The following is a 19,843-nucleotide window of genomic DNA, read 5'->3' as shown; positions in this document are numbered from 1 at the left end:
TTTTAATGATGTAATAATTGGCTGCAATCAGAAGCCTTTTCGAAAATGGCCTTAATTGTACTCAACTGGTGTTAACTCTCAACTAACTAAAACTGGTGTTAACTCTCAACTAACTAAAACTGGTGTTAACTCTCAACTAACTAAAACTGGTGTTAACTCTCAACTAACTAAAACTGGTGTTAACTCTTAACTAACTAAAACTGCTCTTGGATAAGCTTATATATCAGTAGATGTGAGGGGAGCAAATTGTCTCGTTGCATACTCCCACATCGAAGTAAATTCCATCGAATTTGTTCCCATGTCATAATTGACCTCCAGGTCAGATATTGCTTCCCAAGTTTAGTCAAAACAATCTTTCACATTATTCTCCTTAAATCAATTGTTTTCTTTGCAAAACAATATTATCATTAAATATTATTATCAATCCCAAATCCGTCAACTGAAGCCATTTTTTAAAATGAATCGGGTCAGCAAGGAAATTGAGAATTGTCCAGGATTGTTCACATAATAAAAGCTCTAACTTAGCTGTTTTTTAACTGTTATTAAAATTCAACCACCACAGGTGTTTGGGTTAAAAACTGAATAAACGCTTTAAAATATGTTGAGACACAAAAACCTAATATAAATAGGTAGAAGAGTAACATAACTTGCCTTTGGTAAGAGGTATGTGTTATATAAAGTCATGTGAAATTGTTTTTAAATATTTGAACATAAATAAAATGAGGTAAATGACGATTTTGAAGGGTTAAACAGTTTCATAAAATTATGACAAGAATGTTTTTGCATTGGAATCAATTTATTATTATGTAATAATTGGTTCGATTAATTTAATAAGCAAATGATATAATAATTAAGATATCTTTTAAACAGACAACGTGACATAAGTTGGATGTTTTTTTTAACAGCATTTTATATATATTTTATTTTAAAGTAATTTTAAAAAATATTTAGATGTCACGTCATAGCTATTTTTCTTGTTCTTACATAACACTTGACACTATATGCTTCTCGAACCGAATAAACGTTTGAGTAAGTAAAAAACAAAACACTTTTCCAGATAGGTAGAAGAGTAACTTATCTTGCCTTTGATTTATTTGTTATATATTTGGATTTTCCACCACTTTTTAGAATCTCTGTTATTCTTTATATTTTATTTCTTGTCATAAAATAATATTTTAATTTGCTTTATAAAGTTTTAAAATATTATTGTAATTCAAGGGCTTAATCACTGGTGGACATGTTGCCTGAAAAATAAATTTAAATAAAAGTGTATTGCTTTTTGTAATTAAGTGTTCTAGAAACATTTTCTTGTATCATTTTTTCCAATTATTAAATTAATAAAAATGTTGGGGATAGCCTCTAGTAAAAATATATCTCCTCCAAGAACGTTCATAAAATCTATTTTCAATCGATACATTCTTGGATACAATAGAGAACAGAACAAAAAATTGGTAAATAAAATCACACTATATTACAAATAAATCTTACCGTTACATTTATTGGGTGTGTTTCTATCAATATTTTGTTGAATGTTCTATTTTTGAGCGATTATCAAGACTTCAAATATGTGGCGATTTTTTTGTTATAACGTAATACTCGACAATACTTTTTCTGAACTTAATAAAAGCTTTAAAAGATGTTACAACACTAAAATCTCATCCAAATAAGTAGAATAGTAACTTATCTTTATTAATAGATCTGTGTTATATATTTCTTGTCCACAGTAATAAATGCCCGTTCTTGTATTATTCTATTAATGAAAAATATTTTTTTTTAATACAATTTTCATGGGTAAGGGTTGTCCCAGTTAAAACTATACCTTCCTTAAGAACGGTCATAAAATCTATTTTCAATCAATATTATTTTAATAACGGCCCATTTTCCTACTTAACAAAAATGGCCTGCTTTCCTGTGGCCATTTTTTCCGTGGACCTTTCTTCTGGTCAGCACTTTTTTTCTAAATTTGATCCTCTCTAAAAGAGAAGTAGAAGTTCATTCTTTTTTTAGCGTGGTCATTCAGTGCAGTGTTTTTTTTTTTTAATCTTTTTAGGTCAACTCTACATTGTTGGTTTTTCAAATGTTTCCAAGAAGGTTTGTTCAGTGCATTGTTTTATTCTTTTGTGTCAAATGTTTGTGTTCGTCGAGGTACTGTTTTGTAGCCACTAATAAAATATATTTAATGAACACAGCACGAAATGAACAACAAACTTCTTTTCAACAGTAACAATGTAAAAATGTATCTATTTGCAGAAGAAGTTGAAGGTCAAACTGAGATAGAGGTAGACGGAATAGAAAGTTCTTTCAGGGTCGGTGTTGGTCAGTTAGGATATTTCCTGTGTCGTCTCCAGTTGTTTCCAGTGGAGGCCGTCGATACTAGGGCGAAATGTCCGGTGGACAGGGGATGAGAGAGGAGAGGTGTTGCTGGGCTGAAGGTCCAGTCCTGTCTGACTGACGTTCCCTCAAGACTTTACAGATGGATCAATGCACCCTGTTAGCTGATAGGTCAGTCTGTGGCCGAAGAACTCAGAGGGAGGGGCATTGATTCCCTAGAGAAAGTAGAAAGGTTCAAATTCTGTAGAAGCACTATATGTTTTAAATAGATTATTTTGAGAATAGTTTTACTAGTTAATTTACTCTTCTTTTCTGTGTGCTTACTCTCTTAACGAAATGTCTAAGAAACAAAGATCTACGACTGGAAATCCGCAGACGCATTTTTATCCATATAAATACATATATGTACTCTCCACCGAAATTTAAGTAGTCTAAAATATTATGGGGCGGGTTTTTGATAAGTGTTACAGGCCAGTATGAAGCTGAGTCGTGGTGGATGTCCCCTGGTAAGAATCTTATGACTAGGTCAGCGCTTCACCCCACATTGTCCGTAACACAATATAAAAATAGAAATAAAATAATGACAAGTAAAGTGTCGGCCATGATTTGTGACCTATTTGACACGTTGTCTGAGGTTCTCATTAGCACATTTTGTTCCGAGCGATTCAAACTCAAAGCAAGAATGACACAACACTAGAATCTTAAAACACAAATTTTATTCAACATCCTTAAATTTAATATCACACCGCAATAGGTTGGGGTGAGGTCGGATGATAATAAAAGGAAACATCATAAAAGAAAGAAAAGAAAACAAGGTGACAAACAAAAAAAAAACTAATATAAGAGAAAATGTATATACCATTTCCATTATGGTATGACAGTTCGGCCAAGGACAAGGAGTGGGGATATCGGGATGGGGAAATCATAATAGTCATTAACTTTATCCAATTGGACTTTCGTGTTTCACAATGTCTCCGCAAAGTTCATTATTTGCGAGATTTTTCCTGTTTGGTTACTTCGTGATAGGGACGCCCGTCGACATGATGATATTTTTGTTCATTGCAACCCTCTTATTCATCTTTAATGTCTTTGCTGTGAACTTTCCAGCGAGTTTTTTTTTTTTTTTTGATTCATTATTCGCTCAAACGTAAACAAAACAACTGGTCCTTTTGACAACGTTCACTGCTCTCCCCAGTCTCTTTTTCTTTTCTGTCTTTTTTTTTTCTTTTATACGAACACTATCGTTTTCTTTTATACGAACACTATCGTTTTTCATCGTTAAAAAAAAACTGCTTTCTCTACTCGTCCGCGTCGACTTCACTTTTTCTTTCTTTCTCTTCCTTTTTCATCAGCTTTGCTGATAGTGGGCTCTCTCACGCATTGCATTTTCAGAGGGAGGGAAGGAGGGGTGTGTGTGTACGTCTCAAACGCTAGTGCATTTGTTTGTTATTATTATTTTTTTTTATTGAATTTAAATTCACGCTCGCCGAAGGCAAGAGGGGGGTGCATGCTTTCATATTTATATTTGAATTTAAATTCACAGTTCCTAAGAGATAAAAAAAACTATTTCTTATTCCGTTATGATTATTTCATAATTTATCAACCGATATCAACCAGCCTCTCTACCAATATAACATAAGTACCGCTTGTTAATATTCGACTTAAAAACTGAAGGCCATCACCAAGTAGACCATTTTTATTTAACCTAAATAACGTTTACCAAACGCAATAAAATTTCATTTTCTGTCGGCCAGTATAGTTTTAACGTTGTAAAAGTGTTTTCTATATTTTTATTTTATTGTTTCGTTGCGAATTCGTCACTCAAATATAGTGGTCGAATTTTTTTAGAGGTTGATGCGAATTTAAAGCTTGTAATAAAATTTTAAAAACCTGATGAGTAATCATTCTCTGACTTATGTCATATCGTAAAGCATTTTTTAAATAAATTTTAAAAACCTGATGAGTAATCATTCTCTGACTTATGTCATATCGTAAAGCATTTTTTAAATAAATTTTAAAAACCTGATGAGTAATCATTCTCTGACTTATGTCATATCGTAAAGCATTTTTTAAATAAATTTTAAAAACCTGATGAGTAATCATTCTCTGACTTATGTCATATCGTAAAGCATTTTTTAGATAAATTTTAAAAACCTGATGAGTAATCATTCTCTGACTTATGTCATATCGTAAAGCATTTTTTAAATAAATTTTAAAAACCTGATGAGTAATCATTCTCTGACTTATGTCATATCGTAAAGCATTTTTTAGATAAATTTTAAAAACCTGATGAGTAATCATTCTCTGACTTATGTCATATCGTAAAGCATTTTTTAGATAAATTTTAAAAACCTGATGAGTAATCATTCTCTGACTTATGTCATATCGTAAAGCATTTTTTAAATAAATTTTAAAAACCTGATGAGTAATCATTCTCTGACTTATGTCATATTGTAAAGCATTTTTTAGATAAATTTTAAAAACCTGATGAGTAATCATTCTCTGACTTATGTCATATCGTAAAGCATTTTTAGATAAATTTTAAAAACCTGATGAGTAATCATTCTCTGACTTATGTCATATCGTAAAACATTTTTTAAATAAATTTTAAAAACCTGATGAGTAATCATTCTCTGACTTATGTCATATCGTAAAGCATTTTTTAGATAAATTTTAAAAACCTGATGAGTAATCATTCTCTGACTTATGTCATATCGTAAAGCATTTTTTAGATAAATTTTAAAAACCTGATGAGTAATCATTCTCTGACTTATGTCATATCGTAAAGCATTTTTTAAATAAATTTTAAAAACCTGATGAGTAATCATTCTCTGACTTATGTCATATTGTAAAGCATTTTTTAGATAAATTTTAAAAACCTGATGAGTAATCATTCTCTGACTTATGTCATATCGTAAAGCATTTTTTAGATAAATTTTAAAAACCTGATGAGTAATCATTCTCTGACTTATGTCATATCGTAAAGCATTTTTTAAATAAATTTTAAAAACCTGATGAGTAATCATTCTCTGACTTATGTCATATCGTAAAGCATTTTTTAGATAAATTTTAAAAACCTGATGAGTAATCATTCTCTGACTTATGTCATATCGTAAAGCATTTTTTAGATAAATTTTAAAAACCTGATGAGTAATCATTCTCTGACTTATGTCATATCGTAAAGCATTTTTTAGATAAATTTTAAAAACCTGATGAGTAATCATTCTCTGACTTATGTCATATCGTAAAGCATTTTTTAAATAAATTTTAAAAACCTGATGAGTAATCATTCTCTGACTTATGTCATATCGTAAAGCATTTTTTAGATAAATTTTAAAAACCTGATGAGTAATCATTCTCTGACTTATGTCATATCGTAAAGCATTTTTTAGATAAATTTTAAAAACCTGATGAGTAATCATTCTCTGACTTATGTCATATCGTAAAGCATTTTTTAAATAAATTTTAAAAACCTGATGAGTAATCATTCTCTGACTTATGTCATATCGTAAAGCATTTTTTAAATAAATTTTAAAAACCTGATGAGTAATCATTCTCTGACTTATGTCATATTGTAAAGCATTTTTTAGATAAATTTTAAAAACCTGATGAGTAATCATTCTCTGACTTATGTCATATCGTAAAGCATTTTTTAGATAAATTTTAAAAACCTGATGAGTAATCATTCTCTGACTTATGTCATATCGTAAAGCATTTTTTAAATAAATTTTAAAAACCTGATGAGTAATCATTCTCTGACTTATGTCATATCGTAAAGCATTTTTTAGATAAATTTTAAAAACCTGATGAGTAATCATTCTCTGACTTATGTCATATCGTAAAGCATTTTTTAGATAAATTTTAAAAACCTGATGAGTAATCATTCTCTGACTTATGTCATATCGTAAAGCATTTTTTAAATAAATTTTAAAAACCTGATGAGTAATCATTCTCTGACTTATGTCATATTGTAAAGCATTTTTTAGATAAATTTTAAAAACCTGATGAGTAATCATTCTCTGACTTATGTCATATCGTAAAGCATTTTTTAGATAAATTTTAAAAACCTGATGAGTAATCATTCTCTGACTTATGTCATATCGTAAAGCATTTTTTAGATAAATTTTAAAAACCTGATGAGTAATCATTCTCTGACTTATGTCATATCGTAAAGCATTTTTTAAATAAATTTTAAAAACCTGATGAGTAATCATTCTCTGACTTATGTCATATCGTAAAGCATTTTTTAGATAAATTTTAAAAACCTGATGAGTAATCATTCTCTGACTTATGTCATATCGTAAAGCATTTTTTAGATAAATTTTAAAAACCTGATGAGTAATCATTCTCTGACTTATGTCATATCGTAAAGCATTTTTTAAATAAATTTTAAAAACCTGATGAGTAATCATTCTCTGACTTATGTCATATCGTAAAGCATTTTTTAAATAAATTTTAAAAACCTGATGAGTAATCATTCTCTGACTTATGTCATATCGTAAAGCATTTTTTAAATAAATTTTAAAAACCTGATGAGTAATCATTCTCTGACTTATGTCATATTGTAAAGCATTTTTTAGATAAATTTTAAAAACCTGATGAGTAATCATTCTCTGACTTATGTCATATCGTAAAGCATTTTTAGATAAATTTTAAAAACCTGATGAGTAATCATTCTCTGACTTATGTCATATCGTAAAACATTTTTTAAATAAATTTTAAAAACCTGATGAGTAATCATTCTCTGACTTATGTCATATCGTAAAGCATTTTTTAGATAAATTTTAAAAACCTGATGAGTAATCATTCTCTGACTTATGTCATATCGTAAAGCATTTTTTAGATAAATTTTAAAAACCTGATGAGTAATCATTCTCTGACTTATGTCATATCGTAAAGCATTTTTTAAATAAATTTTAAAAACCTGATGAGTAATCATTCTCTGACTTATGTCATATTGTAAAGCATTTTTTAGATAAATTTTAAAAACCTGATGAGTAATCATTCTCTGACTTATGTCATATCGTAAAGCATTTTTTAGATAAATTTTAAAAACCTGATGAGTAATCATTCTCTGACTTATGTCATATCGTAAAGCATTTTTTAAATAAATTTTAAAAACCTGATGAGTAATCATTCTCTGACTTATGTCATATCGTAAAGCATTTTTTAGATAAATTTTAAAAACCTGATGAGTAATCATTCTCTGACTTATGTCATATCGTAAAGCATTTTTTAAATAAATTTTAAAAACCTGATGAGTAATCATTCTCTGACTTATGTCATATCGTAAAGCATTTTTTAAATAAATTTTAAAAACCTGATGAGTAATCATTCTCTGACTTATGTCATATCGTAAAGCATTTTTTAGATAAATTTTAAAAACCTGATGAGTAATCATTCTCTGACTTATGTCATATCGTAAAGCATTTTTTAGATAAATTTTAAAAACCTGATGAGTAATCATTCTCTGACTTATGTCATATCGTAAAGCATTTTTTAGATAAATTTTAAAAACCTGATGAGTAATCATTCTCTGACTTATGTCATATCGTAAAGCATTTTTTAGATAAATTTTAAAAACCTGATGAGTAATCATTCTCTGACTTATGTCATATCGTAAAGCATTTTTTAAATAAATTTTAAAAACCTGATGAGTAATCATTCTCTGACTTATGTCATATCGTAAAGCATTTTTTAGATAAATTTTAAAAACCTGATGAGTAATCATTCTCTGACTTATGTCATATCGTAAAGCATTTTTTAGATAAATTTTAAAAACCTGATGAGTAATCATTCTCTGACTTATGTCATATCGTAAAGCATTTTTTAAATACATTTTAAAAACCTGATGAGTAATCATTCTCTGACTTATGTCATATTGTAAAGCATTTTTTAGATAAATTTTAAAAACCTGATGAGTAATCATTCTCTGACTTATGTCATATCGTAAAGCATTTTTTAGATAAATTTTAAAAACCTGATGAGTAATCATTCTCTGACTTATGTCATATCGTAAAGCATTTTTTAAATAAATTTTAAAAACCTGATGAGTAATCATTCTCTGACTTATGTCATATCGTAAAGCATTTTTTAGATAAATTTTAAAAACGTGATGAGTAATCATTCTCTGACTTATGTCATATCGTAAAGCATTTTTTAAATAAATTTTAAAAACCTGATGAGTAATCATTCTCTGACTTATGTCATATCGTAAAGCATTTTTTAGATAAATTTTAAAAACCTGATGAGTAATCATTCTCTGACTTATGTCATATCGTAAAGCATTTTTTAGATAAATTTTAAAACCCTGATGAGTAATCATTCTCTGACTTATGTCATATCGTAAAGCATTTTTTAAATAAATTTTAAAAACCTGATGAGTAATCATTCTCTGACTTATGTCATATTGTAAAGCATTTTTTAGATAAATTTTAAAAACCTGATGAGTAATCATTCTCTGACTTATGTCATATCGTAAAGCATTTTTAGATAAATTTTAAAAACCTGATGAGTAATCATTCTCTGACTTATGTCATATCGTAAAACATTTTTTAAATAAATTTTAAAAACCTGATGAGTAATCATTCTCTGACTTATGTCATATCGTAAAGCATTTTTTAGATAAATTTTAAAAACCTGATGAGTAATCATTCTCTGACTTATGTCATATCGTAAAGCATTTTTTAGATAAATTTTAAAAACCTGATGAGTAATCATTCTCTGACTTATGTCATATCGTAAAGCATTTTTTAAATAAATTTTAAAAACCTGATGAGTAATCATTCTCTGACTTATGTCATATCGTAAAGCATTTTTTAAATAAATTTTAAAAACCTGATGAGTAATCATTCTCTGACTTATGTCATATCGTAAAGCATTTTTTAGATAAATTTTAAAAACCTGATGAGTAATCATTCTCTGACTTATGTCATATCGTAAAGCATTTTTTAGATAAATTTTAAAAACCTGATGAGTAATCATTCTCTGACTTATGTCATATCGTAAAGCATTTTTTAGATAAATTTTAAAAACCTGATGAGTAATCATTCTCTGACTTATGTCATATCGTAAAGCATTTTTTAAATAAATTTTAAAAACCTGATGAGTAATCATTCTCTGACTTATGTCATATCGTAAAGCATTTTTTAGATAAATTTTAAAAACCTGATGAGTAATCATTCTCTGACTTATGTCATATCGTAAAGCATTTTTTAAATAAATTTTAAAAACCTGATGAGTAATCATTCTTTGACTTATGTCATATTGTAAAGCATTTTTTAGATAAATTTTAAAAACCTGATGAGTAATCATTCTCTGACTTATGTCATATCGTAAAGCATTTTTTAGATAAATTTTAAAAACCTGATGAGTAATCATTCTCTGACTTATGTCATATCGTAAAGCATTTTTTAAATAAATTTTAAAAACCTGATGAGTAATCATTCTCTGACTTATGTCATATCGTAAAGCATTTTTTAGATAAATTTTAAAAACGTGATGAGTAATCATTCTCTGACTTATGTCATATCGTAAAGCATTTTTTAAATAAATTTTAAAAACCTGATGAGTAATCATTCTCTGACTTATGTCATATCGTAAAGCATTTTTTAGATAAATTTTAAAAACCTGATGAGTAATCATTCTCTGACTTATGTCATATCGTAAAGCATTTTTTAGATAAATTTTAAAAACCTGATGAGTAATCATTCTCTGACTTATGTCATATCGTAAAGCATTTTTTAAATAAATTTTAAAAACCTGATGAGTAATCATTCTCTGACTTATGTCATATTGTAAAGCATTTTTTAGATAAATTTTAAAAACCTGATGAGTAATCATTCTCTGACTTATGTCATATCGTAAAGCATTTTTAGATAAATTTTAAAAACCTGATGAGTAATCATTCTCTGACTTATGTCATATCGTAAAACATTTTTTAAATAAATTTTAAAAACCTGATGAGTAATCATTCTCTGACTTATGTCATATCGTAAAGCATTTTTTAGATAAATTTTAAAAACCTGATGAGTAATCATTCTCTGACTTATGTCATATCGTAAAGCATTTTTTAGATAAATTTTAAAAACCTGATGAGTAATCATTCTCTGACTTATGTCATATCGTAAAGCATTTTTTAAATAAATTTTAAAAACCTGATGAGTAATCATTCTCTGACTTATGTCATATTGTAAAGCATTTTTTAGATAAATTTTAAAAACCTGATGAGTAATCATTCTCTGACTTATGTCATATCGTAAAGCATTTTTTAGATAAATTTTAAAAACCTGATGAGTAATCATTCTCTGACTTATGTCATATCGTAAAGCATTTTTTAAATAAATTTTAAAAACCTGATGAGTAATCATTCTCTGACTTATGTCATATCGTAAAGCATTTTTTAGATAAATTTTAAAAACCTGATGAGTAATCATTCTCTGACTTATGTCATATCGTAAAGCATTTTTTAAATAAATTTTAAAAACCTGATGAGTAATCATTCTCTGACTTATGTCATATCGTAAAGCATTTTTTAGATAAATTTTAAAAACCTGATGAGTAATCATTCTCTGACTTATGTCATATCGTAAAGCATTTTTTAGATAAATTTTAAAAACCTGATGAGTAATCATTCTCTGACTTATGTCATATCGTAAAGCATTTTTTAGATAAATTTTAAAAACCTGATGAGTAATCATTCTCTGACTTATGTCATATCGTAAAGCATTTTTTAGATAAATTTTAAAAACCTGATGAGTAATCATTCTCTGACTTATGTCATATCGTAAAGCATTTTTTAGATAAATTTTAAAAACCTGATGAGTAATCATTCTCTGACTTATGTCATATCGTAAAGCATTTTTTAAATAAATTTTAAAAACCTGATGAGTAATCATTCTCTAACTTATGTCATATCGTAAAGCATTTTTTAGATAAATTTTAAAAACCTGATGAGTAATCATTCTCTGACTTATGTCATATCGTAAAGCATTTTTTAAATAAATTTTAAGCCTTAAAGTATTGACAACTTCCGAAAAAGTCAACCGCATCTTTGGCCAAGTGAAAATAGCAAATTTTGATTCCAAATGAAATTTAATGTATTTTCCAAAAAATATATACATATTTTGTATATTTTTGTACGTATATCACTCATGGTGCAATCCTAGCAGAACAAAAAATAAATATAATTGTTATATTATGAACCTTTTTTTCTAGAATTCAAATACACAACAACACATTTGGTATAAGCAACAGTCCGTTTTTATTCCTCGTTGTTTCTCTGTTATGGTGGAGAGAGAGAGAGAAGAGTGGGAGAGAGACAGAGAGGAGTATATCTCAATCTGCCAATCTCAAACAATAACACGTTTTGTTCACATTCCTGAGAAATATTGAAACAATTTTAATTTAGCTGTCAGGTTCCCCACGTTCCATCCGCAGACGCATGCCACATTTTTATCCATATAAATACATATATGTATATACACATATATATATACTAGCATGTAAACCCGGCTTAGATCGGACCCTTTGTGTAACATATTGCCGGGATGAGAAAGCTCTTTCTGCTTTTGGCACTATGTGTACGACTAACAGTGTCAGAAACCGATTTTAAGAATGCGTGAAAAAAAATTGAATAATTCGACCTCCTATTTTTACAAGCTTATAACTACATGAAAAGAAATTCCAACCCTAATTTTTTTTTCAATTAAAGTAGCAAAGACCAAATTTAAAAAAAAAATAACAGGTTTAATAGCAAATTATGCAGTATTTGTTTTTTTTTTTTTTTATCGGCTTTCTTTAAAAAAGACTTGAAGAAAATCAACGAAATTTTTCTGCCTTCGAGTATAAAAACTCGATATAAATTCCAAAAAATCACTTACCTAAAAAAAAAAAACAATTCAATGTGTAGTTCCATTCTTCATTGTTAAGAATTTATCCATATTTATATTTTAAATTCCATTTATTTTTTAAATAAAAGAATTTTTAAATTACTACTTGAAAAACGCGCGATCATGGAAGCATTTTTCGAAAAACCGGAAGTAATCTTTCTCCTTGTTTTGAACTATGGATGAACAAAAGGACATAAAAACCATGCGTTTGTGTTAGGCGTGTAGTTTTGTACCTGGAGAAAGATGTGTTCCCATAGTTTTAAAATAGTCAAATTTTACTCATAAGATTATTCCTTTAAAAAAACACTCCAGGAATGTTTGTTTTTCTTTTCTCAAAGAAATACATAAATTTTTTATTTATTATATTTCCATTCTTTTTTGTCGAGTGAAATTTTTTTTTTAATATGAAAAAAAGAAAATATTGAATGAAATAGAAAAAAAATGTTACCGTCCATTACTTACTGGACAATATAAGCAGAACATAGGCTTCCAATTAAAAAAAAAATCACCGTGGTTTAAAAAAAAAACAAAAGGTTTTACACTGTGGACTTTACAGGTAAATTTCTAAAAACACTTCTTTTTTGTTTTGTTTTAATTTGCAGTATATTATTTATTGATCTTTTATCTTCAATCTGTGATATATAAAACTTTGGTACACTAATTAATTATTTAAATTTAAATTAACATTTCAAAATGGGGTGGAAACAAAAAAAACATTTGACTAAAATATTATATTCGGTTTATTGGAAAGAGCATAAAATTTCACATTGACTCTGAAAATATCGTAAAAATTGAATCAATAGAAAAATTTGGATAGATTTTTAAAGTTTAAAAATTGAAAAATATTTAACCCGTAAAATTCAATTGATTTCATTACATAAAAAATGGCTGCATGGAAGTGCACTGGTACTTTGTAAACACTTTTTTTAAAATAAAAAATAATAGTTTTATTACTTTTTATACAACTTTAATAGTTTATTTTGGAAGTATAATCTATAAAGAAAATAAACAACCCACTTTTAAAAGAGAAATTATGAGTTTTTTATATTTTATTCGCAGTTTCGTGTTAGGGGTGGACAAATTTCCCCCAAAACTCTGATACACCTAGTGTACGACACTTCTGTTATTTTCAAATCTTGCCACAAACTGAGAATAAACAATCCTTACACAGCACGGCAGTTTAGCATGGAGGAAAAGCATAATGGTCCTTTACCGTTTTGGATGTCTTGGTAGAAAAGTCAGGAATAATTTCAATAACGCAATATATAGAAAAGCTACTTTCACGAATCTGTATATTAGATTGGATTCCTTTGCTTTTATGAATAAGAAAATAATTTTCATTAAGACCATATGTTACCATATTCTTATGATTTGCACAACCAGCAAATTAGCAGCTGGACTAAGGAAGATAATTAATATCCTTATTGAGAATGGTTTCCCAGATGACATTATTTTAATGTATAGCCACAAAAAGCTTGCAAAATTCAATGCTGACATTTTCTTTTGGTTCACCCAAGTGTCCAGATAACATGAGGTTTCCATGAATAACTTTCTGAAATAATTAGATACGTTGTGTTTCATTGTTGTAATGTTGTGTCTCATTGTTGTAATGTTGTGTTTCTTTGCTGTAATGCTGTATGTCCGCATGTGGTATTTCATGACGGGTTTGCTTTCCTAACTTTTCAGACAGATGTTCTTCCAACACGAGATAAAAGTTTAGTAATCTATGAATGTAAATGTCAGTGTGAAGCTGACTATGTCGATTGAACTTTTCAATCATCGGGGCTCAGCATGGCGCAACATATAACTTCACATTTTCGGGTGAAAAGGTATTAACGAGGGCATTCGGGTGTGTAAGGAATACATCTGGGAATTTACAGAGCACATCATTAGTCAGCAATCTGGTAGCATTTTCTAGATATTACATTGTGCGGTGAGACCTATTTGGATATCTACTTCCGCATCATACACAGATCCCGGTCCAAACACAAATTTAGTATATTGAAGGCCTTGTGTGTAACAATGCGAAAACCCTCCTCTGTAGTCAGAAAAAGCTTTCTCAAAAGTTGGAATTTTTTTGGAGCTCTCCTATAAGTTAGAATCATTTACATAATTGTTTTCTACAAAAAACTAATTCCTACGTTCATCAATATATTTCAATATATTTAGTTTTTACGCAGATATAATGTGCACTTCCATGTGTAATATTGATATTTTATTATATGATATATATTTTTTATTATATGATATATATTTTTTATTTCTCCCATTCAATTATTTATTTTAACGTTGTTTACCAATGTTGTATTTTAAACGTTATTCACGGACGATTATATTTTGAAAATTATTAGATCGAATGTCATCCTTTTATTCAAATAGTTTTTACTATTAAATATAACTTTCTTTTAATTAATTCTCCATTCCCTGTCTCCAGATTTTTATGCATTAATTGGCCCCAACGTGACATAACTTGATTTAATTTCTTTAAGACACACACACACATATACTGTTGTAACTGATTAGCGTATATGAACATGTTGAAATTCTGACAAATTCCAACATATAGCAGCTCGTCACAATCACTTTGTTAAAAAATGGAAAGGTAGGGAACATTTTAGAAAAAATCTATAAAAATATAAGCCTGAATGTTCTTTTATTCCAAATAACATATAAATATACCTGCTCTAATAATAACATTTTTAATATGTTGTCTGAAATGCTCTTCTGTAATTAAGCACTAAAAATGGTAGTACAAATCTGTTTGTGTACAGTCTGTAACCCTACATACAATAAAAAAAAGAAAAAAGTGGCCACTTTTCCTTTTATATATTTTATATTATCACCTGATATGCAAATGAGATGCTTTTGGTTGGATATAAAAAAAAGCTTGTTTTTCACAGACAGAGTTGATTTTGAATTTGGATGTCAGAGTTGAAAGTGTTAGAGTTGAGTTTTGACAGTAACATGTAAAGTTTTGAAGTTTTGGTGTTGAGGTTTGACAGAAGTACCGAATTTTGGCAGCAGTGTGTCGAATTTAGCACTTGATTGTTTTAACCACAGAATATCATTGGTTAGATATATACATTAAGTCTGACTACAAGTTGTAGTGTTCATCACTTACTATGTTGTCATGCCATCTCGTTGATAGTTTTTTGTTCTGTATATTAACATGACTCATTCTAAACACAACTTGTTCACAACTATTAATCTTTTTTTATATATGATTCGCACACTTCTAAATGCAAATGATATAGGCACAAGTTGTTTAAGGTCGCATATTCTAATCGTGTTCATTTACTTCTTAAAACATTGTTTTCATGATGTAATTTTTAAAAGACAGTTTTTTCATTGTTTACACTATCCTTTTGACAAAATCAATGCAATATAGATCTAACAGGTCTTGATTATCTGAAAATATTTTTAAAAACATACTGCAGATAACGCTCAGATATTAATATGTCTTTTTCTATGTCAAACATTTTAATCCTATATGTAATATACGAGAGTTCAATCCAAATTTTCCTCTATGGATAAAGTGCTGAGTTTATGAGTTGTGAAGAATACTAAGATTTTTCTTCCCTCTTGGACACTTAACTATGTTTTTATTTATCTTTATTATTGTTTTTCTTTTGTCTTGTCGTATGAGCATGTTTATAGTTGACTTATATATATACACACATATATATATATATATAAATATATATATATATATGTGTGTGTGTGTGTGTGTGTGTGTGTGTGTGTGTGTGTTACCATAAATGTTTGTTGTCCTGTTTATTATTTATTTATTACTATTATTTAATCGTTTACTTTTACTTATTGTTTTCTTTTTACTGTTTCTTTTACGGGTACTTTTACTACTATGAGTCTGTGTGTTTATCACTGTTCTTACTTATACGTGTGTGGAATTTTATGCTCTTATGTATCTTACGTGCAGTTCACTGTTATATGTGTGTGTGGGTGTTCTTATCCTTACACTGTTTCTTGCCTTGGAAGGTCTCGAAACATGTACGTGCAAATATATAATGCGTACATATCTGGTTGCCTTGGCCAGCAGATGATATCTTCTTGGACGCTGGTCTGCCATCTTGTTGGGGAGTGGTCACTGCAGACAGATTCAATAATGACAACAAGATGGACTGAAGCTTCAATCTTTTATTAAAGACAAGCCTAGATCTTGGACCCTGGTTGTCGGAGAGCCGAATCTCTGATCTGCATTCTCTGCTGCCCAAACCCAATTCTCCGCCCATGTGGTCGTCAACCGGAAATCTGCGACCATAATTCCCGTGTCACTCCTAATTTCTGGTGCATTCTCTCTAGGTTGATACCTGTCAAACCTAACCTTTTGTTACCCTGCCAACTCGCTGATAGGAAATAGAAATATACTTACATAACTTTCTATTTCTAAAACTACCTATATAGCAATTAAGCTGGGATTCCCAATACTACATCTATATATCTGATTATTATTTGGATTTTGAATACTATGTTATTTTTAATATTTGGTCAGAGTTTACTTGTAGTATAAAGTATCGTCATGGAAAAGAGACAGCAAAATCTCGCCAATGATATTTAGCAGGCATTAACAGTCTCCAATGTATCAAGTCCGCCATCAATTTTTATTTCATCTGATATACTATTTGAAGTAATATCTAGCCGTCGTTTTTTCTGAAACATCTGATATACTATTTGAAGTAAGAAACATTGCCATTGTCATCAGTTATTGTTTGAATTTTTCTGGATGTAGAAAATAAATGTAATTATGTGATTTGGGTTCGATTGACACAATATAATATCTGTCTTTCTCTGATAGCATTAAAGTCTACAGTTTACTCTAGTATTTTACATATTTCCCTCAGAAAACTAGATCTAATAATGAAGCAATGGAAAACAAGTGTATGACACAAAACAAATATAACAAACATTGATGCATATGATTTCTTATTCCGAATTTCTGAATTTCGTGGATGAGGAAATACAATTCATGCACATGTTTTTTTTTTTTTATTTTCAGGTTTCAACTTTACAAACTGACTGAGTTCTTTCGATTCGAAAATGAAGATATATTGTACAGAAATATTTCCTGATTTCATTTACTTTTGTGATATTTCATATTTTTCTAACTGTAAAACTGCTAAATATGACCATCGGAAATATGAGTTTGAATGTTATAAATTAACAAAACTCCAATAAAAAATAAGAAAATTATTTTTCATAATTTTGTAGAATTTTGGTAAATTTATCAATTGTAGATGTTTTTCCCTTTCTATATTTCCCAATCCCTACACACACACACACACACACACACACACACACACATTTATATATATATATATATATATATATATATATATATATATGGAGAGAGAGATGCCAAAATTAAAAAAATGAATGCAACGTGTAAAAAGCAAACACAAACTGGAACTAATTAATATTAATAATATTGTATGATTTGTCATTTAAAATTTTGAGAAGCTTCTAGTTTATAATCGCACACAAAATTACACCCAGGGGAAAACTATTTCAATATGTGGTGTGTGATTCTGTTTTTTTTATTTAAAAAAAAAAATAATAATGCAGATACACAGACTGGAGAGCCATATTATTGATAAAAGTTTGGTTCAGAATTTTCTATGAAAGGAAATTTTAAAAGTCGTTTATTTAAAGCTTATTCATGTGACGTGTGCACTTCAGCATTTTCCCAAAAAGTACACTTAAGAGACCACATGTTTTTCTCCTCAACAAAACCATCATCCAGGACTGCAAAAAGCTTCAAAGGAACCTGTCAATGTCTTAGATAGGCATTCGATAGTGTGCCTCACTCCTGGATACTGCAAAGTTTGGAGATATATAATGTCCATAAGCGAGGTATATTTCAAGGTGATAGTCTGTCACCACTGCTTTTCTGCCTTACTATTGACCCACTCAGCAAGCTCCTCAAAAAATGTGATGCTGGGTACAGTCTTAGTAGGGGAAGGAAAAAAGAAAAAAGTAAAAGAGTAAATCATCTACTTTTTATGGACGATCTCAAACTCTATGCAGAGACAGAAAAACAGCTTGTCTCTCTGATTGAAAATGTAAAGACTTTTACAGAGGATGTCTGCATGGACTTTGGATTTAACAAATGTGCCAAATGCACAATAAAAAAAGGAAAAAAAACGACATCCGAAAATATTCGGTCCAATGATGGCTTTATTGAAGATCTAGGAGAGGATGCCACTTATAAATACCTCGGTATAGAGGAGAATGTAACTGTGGAGCATGAAAAAATGAGACATAAGGTGGAACAAGAATACACATCACGCCTTAAAAAGATCCTCAAATCCGAATTAAGACCGAAAAACAAAATAACTGCCATAATCCCTGCCATCACATATGGGTTTGGTATTGTTGACTGGCCTCAATACAATATCAGTAGGTTAGATTCAAAGACCAGGAAACTCCTAACCTTACATAAAATAATATATCGAAACCAATGGACAGGAAATACTTATCACGAAAACCATGCATATCGAGCCACCATAGTAAGCATGGGGCAGTATATTAAAAGCTCAATAGATATAACAATAGAAATAGTGAGGGACCACCATGAACGCCTACACCAACAAACCTCAGTGACAAAGCTTGCTGAAAACTTTGGGGGTGACATACTGGAAAATACTGCCGAGGTATATGATGAACCAGTAACAGATTGCAAGAAAAAGGAGAAAGAAATACACCGAAATCGAGATAGACACAAAAAAAACAAGGATGGGAACAACATAAAAGAGCAGGAAAGTTCCTAGAGGAGCTTAAACAGGAATATATAGACAAAGATGCTTCACTCCAATGGCTCAAGAGCGGGAGACTTCCATTTGATGAGGAAAGACTCATTATAGTCAGTCAAGATCAGGGCTTACTCACAAATGGATTCAAAACAATGGCCGGCCTACAAGCAAATGGCCAATGCCGGTTTTGCCACACAGCAAGTGAGAGCCCAAGCCACCTAATGTCTGCATGTCCAATCCTATTAGCAGATGGCCTTTACACTGCCCGTCACAACAAAGTATGTAAGTACCTCCATTGAAAGATCTGTGGAGAGATGCAACTTGACAGATCGATGAACATCTGGAAACATGAACTACCACCGATAACATCAAACGGAAAAAGTGATTGTGTTCTATGACAAAGACATACAGATACATAAAAGACAAAGCTATCAAACCAGATATTGTAATATGGAACAAGCCTGAACGAACTGCGCTCATTATCGATGTCACAGTCCCAAATGATTTTGGCCTTAATAGAGCTGAACGGGAAAAGATCAAATATCAGGACCTAAAAAATGATTTAAAAACATGGTCGCTGAAAGAAATAAAAATTATACCGGTTGTTATAGGAGCAACTGGTTTAATAAAAAAGAACCTTCAGAAATACTTAGAAGCAATCCCTGGAAGACCAAGCTGTAACGAAATACAAATAGCAGCCATAAAGGGAACAACATCTATTCTTAAAAGAGCCCTCGGATATAAATTTAAATCATAACAGAATCAAGTGTTAGCTCCAGGAGGGAGCCCCTTGATCTCTTAATACTTACTGAAGTAAAATAAATAAAAAAAGGTATCAAACCGTATTCATGTAAA

At 29.6% G+C, this 19,843-nt stretch overlaps 1 protein-coding gene across 2 annotated transcripts in view; it reads left to right on the top strand.

Annotated features, from left to right (window-relative positions):
- Nucleotides 1–19,843, top strand: part of LOC145271292 (uncharacterized) — a 27,852-nt gene extending 8,009 nt beyond the window's left edge. For both annotated transcript variants that reach the window (XM_080126845.1, XM_080126844.1), the window contains exon 2: nucleotides 17,236–19,843. In XM_080126845.1, coding sequence (XP_079982971.1) covers nucleotides 18,239–19,006 — 768 coding nt within the window. In that variant the 5' untranslated portion in view covers nucleotides 17,236–18,238 and the 3' untranslated portion in view covers nucleotides 19,007–19,843. The remainder of the gene's footprint in view (nucleotides 1–17,235) is intronic.

The sequence above is a fragment of the Euprymna scolopes genome, chromosome 46 (assembly GCF_053919585.1).
Source record: "Euprymna scolopes isolate OS-2025 chromosome 46, ASM5391958v1, whole genome shotgun sequence".
NCBI classification, from domain to species: Eukaryota; Metazoa; Mollusca; class Cephalopoda; order Sepiida; family Sepiolidae; genus Euprymna; species Euprymna scolopes.
This window is presented reverse-complemented; position numbering and strand designations above follow the sequence as displayed.